The sequence below is a fragment of the Cynoglossus semilaevis genome, chromosome 20 (assembly GCF_000523025.1).
Source record: "Cynoglossus semilaevis isolate Cse_v1.0 chromosome 20, Cse_v1.0, whole genome shotgun sequence".
Classification (NCBI taxonomy): domain Eukaryota; kingdom Metazoa; phylum Chordata; class Actinopteri; order Pleuronectiformes; family Cynoglossidae; genus Cynoglossus; species Cynoglossus semilaevis.
In genome coordinates, this window is record NC_024326.1 from 11,674,682 (window position 1) to 11,682,413 (window position 7,732).

Here is a 7,732-nt window from a genome sequence, read left to right on the forward strand (position 1 = left end):
AAAAAAAAAAAACATCCTAATCAAAAATCAGCTTCAAACCCACATCAGCATGATTTTGATGTGTTACAGCATCATCCTCTCCAGGAGGTGGTGCTCTAGGCAACTGTCTATGCTTTCGATTATTATTATTATTATTATTATTATTACAACAAAAGCAGTGAGGGACAAACTCCGTCAGAGCCGGGACTCGAGGTACTACAGCTGAGGGTCAGCAGATACTGCAGTCGATGTACTGCTAACACAGGAGCTGCTTGTTCTGTGCTTCATATTAAATGAGACGTTTCTGACAATTCCCTGGACCAGAACCAGAGGAAGTACTTATGAATATCCCTGGAAAATGACACTGTGTGCTGCCACAGTGTCCACAAAGTTGGCCGGCAATTTATCATCCATTCAGCAGCCGAGCCTTTGTCTCCGGTCGACATCACTGATTAGAGTCTGGGCTCTCGTTTCAGGCTTTAGCCCAGATCTGTGTAGACAGAACTGAAACAATCTGGGTCGGAGACGCATTTTAAACAAGGGAAAAGTCTCAAAGCAGTAGCGACATGTTGGCCAAACGCTGCCCCCCACTGGAATGTCTGATTGGTGCCCACATTTTGTTGAAACCACAACAACAGCAGTTACACTTTAAATAACTGGATAACACAGAAAAAAAATTAATTAATATGATGCCTTTACTGTCCGTGGAAAAAGTTGGATTTTCAACATCCTGCCCCAAACAGACTAAGGCTTCACCTGCTCCATCAGCTCGTTGGCAGGGACCACTTTTAATCAGACTTTCATTTTTCCAAACCTAGCGAGCCGTGTCCATTCCGGGGCTGCGTTTCTGCAACGACAGTTTGCCACCAAAACAGCCACAAATGTTTGTTGTGTTAAAGTTAAATGTTAAATCTCATAATCAGATAAACACGGGCGGTTCAGTGAGGGCCGGGCGGGTGGAGCCACTTCACTGACTGTGCGGTTAATTTCTCTTCACGCTCCATCACAGCGGTCTTCATTAAAGCACAAAAGGTTTCTGCTACGTGCTAGGAAAAAAAAAAAAAAAAAAAAGAAAACAGAGGGAAAATGTGTTTGTGTGCACATTGATCTTACTACCTACGGTGTCGGCCTGAGCTGGAGCAGAGCAGATTAAAAATTCATAAGCGTATTTAGATCTGTAAGAGCATTATTCATGTGTGCCGTCACTGTCTAATACAGTCGGGCACTAATCATACGCTTTCCTAGCTCAGCCGACACACACACACACAGAAATATAATAGGATCCTGGGCGTGTTCCAACTGCCGACACCATCATACGAGCACGTGAGTGTAGCCTGGCGTCGTTCCCTTCCTGAGTGCTGTACAATGTTCTGGCGAAACACCTGCTTGACACAGCAGATTGGCGCTAACGGCTTTACACGCGGCGCCATCTGTAAGCTCAACCATTAGTTCTTGCCTCTTCTCCACGGCCGTTAAATTCCCCTCTGCAGCATCCATCTCAGACCATCATGAGTTTTACTGAGAGTATTGTCTAATCATCCATGTCCTCTGGGGAAGTCTCCGAGCTCCGGCCGTCCCCGAGCTCCGGCCGTCCCCGAGCACCTGGACGCTATCATCCACAGACCAAAAAAGTAATGGTCGCCTCGGTCCACACACGCACATCCTGCCGCGGCCGCTCTGAGGTCGTGACTATTCGTTTGACCAGCAGAGCGCTCACACGGCCTAATACATTAGCCCGTCTACCGCGGCTGGATTCCTGGACACTTGGTGCATGCTGGGAACGCAGGGCACGGCCATTACGGCGCACGACTCCGAGACACCTTCTGTCCGGTCGACGTGACCACACTCAGCTGCCCGCCTCTTCTAAAGGGAGAGGAGGAGCAGAGTGTGTGGAGGAGTCGGGGTCGGTCAATGATTCCAATAAACTTCACAGAGCAGCAAAAAGACCTGCAGCTGCGTGTGTGTGTGTGTGTGTGTGTGTGAGAGCTGCACTGAGGAAAAACGCAGTGATAAATCCTGTCAGACTGAGTGTAAATCACTTCAAATCAAATAGCACTGCCAGACTCCNGACAGGTCCGACCTAGAGTGAAATAGGGGACCACTCCGACTACTCCTGGTTTCTGCCCTGGGGGGCAGATCAATGGTAAAAACAAAAAAAAAAGTGAAGCTATTAATTTTCCTGGATATGTCAATTCCCGACGGTGAGTCCAGATCAGGACTTACCCCCCGGGGCAGATAGCGGCTGGGGCTTTTGTTGCGCCTCAGTACATTATTGATTCATTGAAGTTTTGCAGCTAACTGGAACGCACCAGCTCACACTGGAGTAATGTAAATCAATTCCAATTGTGCATTTATAACCGTGCACAATAAAACCCTGAGCGCCACCTGGGAGACGGATAACAAACCTGGTTTCCAGAAAAGTTAGAGCAGGGTCTTAAAAACAGAACAAACAACAGGTCAAAAGGTTTTCTTTTTTTTAGTTTTTACAGAACAAACAACAGGTCAAAAGGTTTGTTTTTCTTTTTTTTGTTTTTGCACTGACACATTTAGATATTTTTTAAAGTGAGACTGAAAAAGTCACAGACTGTGGTCTGATAATTCAAGAGTTAAATCAGTTTTGGAAGATCATCCACTGAGAACCATGACTACAGACCAACGTTGTCCTGAACCTGCTGATATTATTGTGTGGACACTGCAGCTGAAGGTCACTGACCTTCATGACTTTGAGCATTAGTCTTTAACGCTGCTTCACACGACGACATCATGGTAAATTCAAACCAAAACAAGTGGTAAACCCGTCTGACATTCACTGTGAGAGCCTTTAACTCAGTGGTTCAAAGACTCTGACATTCACTGTGAGAGCCTTTAACGCGGCGTCCATGTCATTAACTCAGTGGTTCAAAGATCTGCTCACTGATCACTAAAGTGGTTTTAAAAAAAAAAAAATGTTTTTATGACTCACCCGTCCGATGAGCACAGGTTCTGGTCCGGAGTACTCTTCAATCACAAAGAACTGGTTCCAGATCCAGCTCCTGCGGCTGCGTGGACCCCTGACCTCCACGCCATCAGGTCCTTCCTCCTCCTCCTCCTCCTCCTCCTCCTCCTCCACCTGCTGCTCCTGTAGCTCTGACTCAGCCTCTTCAAACACCAGGCCTTTCCCGTGTTTCGGATCGACCGCCTGCGTCCCAGCGTTCTTCGCCTCACGCCCCCATTCTGGAGCAGGACGGAGCCTGAGGACATGACTTCTGTTGACGGGAGCGTTGTCTTCCTCTGCTCCGTACTGAGCCGAGCTCTGCACCGACTCTGTTAATGGGTCTCTGTGGGGAGGCCTCTGCCCCGCCCGCTGCCCCGTCAGCACAGACGGAGGCGAGGCGTTCGTTTCAGAGGGAAAGTGTTTTGTGGCGGTAAACGGCGGCTCTGTCCTCACCACCTTCTCAGGTGGGGAGACGCCGACCTGGCTGTGGGGCGTTGACGGGACGTGGACAGAGTGTTTGCTCCGCCCATCGTCGTTATCTGAATCTGCACTGAGCGGATTAGTGTGGGAGTCAGCGTTCAGGTCTGGATCTGAGTCTGGGGGCGTGGCCGGGCTCACGAGGGGGAATCCAGTCTGATTATCAAATGCTGTGTGAGACTGAGTGACAACGCCGTCTTGTCTCAGCGTTTTCTGCGCCTCCAACTGTCTGTGATTAACGTCAATCAAATCCCTCTTCCGGCTGCGGCTGCCCCTGCTCGGAAAACCGAGGCTGGGAACGTTCTGCATCTGGGAGTTAACGATGCGGACCAGGTTGTCTTTGGACAGAAGCTTCAGAACGCCAAAACTGCCGGTGAGGTTCAGCTTCCTGTTGGAGTCCGAGCCCGGTCCTTTTCCTGGCACTCCTGTGGTGTGGACGCTCAGATCAGGTCTGGTCCTGGACCTGGACGACTTGAACCTGGTTTTGTTGGAATGCTGCTCTGTCTTGTGGTGGACGGTGAAGGTTTTCTCCGGTCTTCCCGCTCTGCTGTTGTTCCTGACTCTCTTCAAATCCTGGTTCAGCTGGTTCTCGGCAGACAAACTGTGCAGGGTCGCTTCCCTCTTGAAGGCAGAGTCGACCTCGCGCTTGGGCTTGAACGACTGTCTCTCCCTGTTGGCCACAGATGGCGCCGTGTGAGTCTGCAACAGTTTGGAGTAAGAGAAAGATCCGGGGTCGCCTGCCTGCTCACGATTAATCACGTTCCTCAGAGTCACCACAGGCATCGCGTTAGCATCCAGGTTTGAATCAGCTGCTCTGCTCTCGAGCTTCAGCGTGTGAGATACGCCGACCCCTCGCCTCCGCGTGAGCTTATTGGCCGAAGCCTCCACCGCGGGACCCTCCGACAGGCAGAGAAAAACAAAGAGGAGCAGGTGTCTGGTAGTCATCTTGTCTTGAGGCGAGATCTCCTAAATTGAGCAGGGTTTGCTGTGAGACAGGCCTTGTCCTCCAGGTATCTTCATTCTCCCCTGTCTTTTGCCCCGGCTCATGCCCCTCCTCTCTCACTCCCACATCCTCTGGTCTCCCCACGGAGCTGCTGTTGTGTTTGGTTTGTTTGTCTTTTTTTTTCTTTCTTAAAGATGATTCCTAATATCTCCCTCTATCTGAGGAGCACCTTTCCGCACCGCTTTTCCCTCGGCTCCTCCTGCGACGCGTCTCATTCGTTTTCCCGCGGAGGGATTTTCACCCTGGGAGAAAAGATAAAGATAATGAAGTTAAAACTTCAATCATTGCAGCAATTTAATTAAAAGTGGAGCGGCACAGACAGGTAGGAGAGCATGCAGACGAGCAGACGGGACAGACCATTGAACAGAGCCCTGAACACATCCATCCATTTTACCCTGCAGTTTTTTTACTCCTCACATCTCTTTGATAGGAGTGAACAACAGTATCAGTGATGGAGAGCAGTTTTAGAACAGACTCTAATCATGAACCAGTGGGACTGAAGGATTTCTGAGGCCCTTTTTTTTTTTCTTTTTTCAGACTGCAGTGAAACAGAGAGCAGGAAAAAAGTCAAATGGTTTTGATGCTGTTTTTGTTCAGGTTGTAAACACACTGAGTTAAAGAGATCTTTGACACAACGACGCTAAGCTAAAATTAGCTACAAATTAAAATGAGCGACAACGTCAGCTGAGAGTCCGACTCCAGTCGTTTCTGCTTTGATAAGTCACTTCTGTCACTGTTTAGTTCCTGATAGCTTCACATTCTAAAAACAAGAACCTGGATGTGGCGATGGGAGATCTGATCAACATATTGATCATCTATCCATCCATCTATCCTTGAAAACTGATCGGAGGTCAGGGGTCAGAGGTCAGATGGAGCTGATCGACCGCTGCTGTTGTTCTCAGCATTGACCATAAAGACCAGAGGAGGCGCCGGTCTGACTGTGGTGGTGTGACGTCTCTGGACTGTGGACGTGTGCGTGTGAAGGTGTGAAGGGTTAAGTGGTGCCAGTTGAGCGTGTCCTGCTCCGTGCTGCTCCGTGCTGCTCCGTGCTGCTCCGCGCTGCCGTGCTCTGTTTGGTTGTATGACACTTCCTCCTGTGCTCCAGACAGAGGCTGTCAGCACGTTCACTGGAGCGTGGCAGAAGTTGGGATGTTCCTCCTGGAACACTTTCTCACCTGTTTTGTCTCTCCACTCCTCCCTCACCTCCTCCCTCACCCCCTCCCTCCCCCCCCACTCCTTCCTCACCTCCCCCAGCTTTCTTCTTTTCCCGTCTACTTTTTTTTTTACCTTCCACAAACAAATCATCCTGACAAATAATAAAAAAAACAGATTATTTACTCCTCCTACGTCCTCTGCATCCTCTTTCCCACGTCTCCCACTCACCACCTGTGTCTCCTGCAGCCGCTCTCTCTCTCTCTCTCTCTCTCTCTCCCTCTCCCTCGTTAACTCACTATTGTTTCTCCTCTCCTCCTTATCCGCTCGCTGACGTTTTTTCCCTCTCCCTCTCCTCCTCTCCCTCATCTGTGTCAATCACGGACCTGTCACCGCGTCCCTCACCCTCGGTGCACTTTGAGGCTTCAATCAATCAGCCGATCCTCGTCCTCGGCCTTGCAGCATCGCCGGTGACAGGTGTCTTTTCTGGCTCCCATGTTGACGACGGGGTACAACGCCGTAATTGTACGTATAAATCTAGTCATCAGATGATAAAATGCAGCGTGCGCGGGACAGAGCCGGTGGTTACACGAGTCTATCTGCCAGAGAAACACTGAGAGAAGCAGCTGTGAAGAAACGCCACCGACTTCCATTCTCACAGGATGTAAAGACCAGGGTCTGGCGGCGGTTTATCTCAGACGTACAGCACGAGGAGGCAATCGGGGGTGAATTCAATGACACAGCGCCTCTCTCTCTCTCTATCTCGCCCTCCCCCTCTCTCACTCTCACTCTCTCTCCCAGAGGAACTTATCAGCTGAGGGTTTGATGGCCAGGCAACCATTGCCACGGGCACCTTGTTAACAAGCCCGGGGCAGGAACCAGAATGCAGGGCAGAATATCAACACGCTGCCGTCACCATATGCACAAAAATTCATATCAGTTTTTCTTTTTTAAGGTGGCAGTTTTGTTAAATGTGGTGTTTGAAACACCAAAGCAGGGGTGAGGGAGGGGGGTGAGGAGAGGAGGAGGGGGGAGAACACCTCCATTTGTCAGTCCTTTTATCTACAGTAGCGTCAAGGCTCAGAACAGAGCAGAGTTTAGGGGCTTTTTGTAATGTGCTGATCAGTGTCACAGCCTTCACATCATTACCTGCACCTCTGGGCACAGCCATTGTAATCCCATTACCCCGGGTGCCTGGGCCTGGAGAGCAGCGAGGACAGATAATTGGGAGCTCCGATTTGAATCACAAGGGAGCTCATATTTCCTCATTAGGGTTTTGTACAATGTAACATGACAAAACTGTTGTTTCATCTCGGTGGAACCAGCCGGCGTCAGGAGTGGGATTTCACCCACGGCTTTTTTTTTTTTTTTCCACTACAATGAACCCGGGCTGAGCAAATGAAGAGGATACGGCAGGTCCTGGAAGTTCTCGGTCCCTAATTAGAGTTCCCACCAAATGTAGGCTACTGTGATTTGGATTCTCTTAAACTGCAGCAGTTTTCTTAAAAAATCAGAGAACGTTCCGTGTGTCGTTGGAAGAACGAGGAGGTGGTTTCTGGTTAAACTGCAGCAGTTTTCTTAAAAAATGAAAATCAGAGAACGTTCCCTGTGTCGTTGAAAGAACGAGGAGGTGGTTTCTGCTCAGGGACGCTGCCCTCTGCCTGTGGTTTCTGATGTTGGAGAATTACACATTAACACCTTCAGTGTCTGCAGCACTCAGTCAGTCATCCAGTGCTACATGCTACATGCTACATGCTAACAAACACAGATCTTAAAACGAGGCGTCCTCTCCTCTATAAACCATCCTGGTTATCACTGTACTGTTTTTCTTTGGAAGTTTCTCTGTGCCCTGATTAATTGGGGCCATAAATATCTTAATTAATTTCCCCTTTCTGCTCCCATTCCATCTTAAACCCAAATGATCTTTTGGATCGTTACCATCGGAGGCAGATCCACGCCATCGATTGCAAGCTGTCACCTACTTAACGAGTCAGAAAATTTTAATTACGATTCCCCTCCTCGCCTGCTCACTGTCTGCCTGTCTGTCTGTAACCGTCCTATCTGACAAGGCAAACACAGAAATGGGCCACCACCATCAGCAGCAGCAGCAGCAGCAGCCGCAGCAGAATCACTCACAGGAGCAGAAC

The 7,732-nt window shown here is 49.4% G+C and overlaps 1 protein-coding gene across 2 annotated transcripts in view; it reads right to left on the reverse strand.

Moving 5' to 3' along the window:
• Positions 1-2,884: 2,884 nt before the first annotated feature.
• Positions 2,885-7,732, reverse strand: part of LOC103396610 (uncharacterized) — a 65,793-nt gene continuing 60,945 nt past the window's right edge. For both annotated transcript variants that reach the window (XM_025066172.1, XM_025066171.1), the window contains one exon: positions 2,885-4,675. In XM_025066172.1, the coding sequence (XP_024921940.1) occupies positions 2,900-4,375 (1,476 nt within the window). In that variant the 5' untranslated portion in view covers positions 4,376-4,675 and the 3' untranslated portion in view covers positions 2,885-2,899. The remainder of the gene's footprint in view (positions 4,676-7,732) is intronic.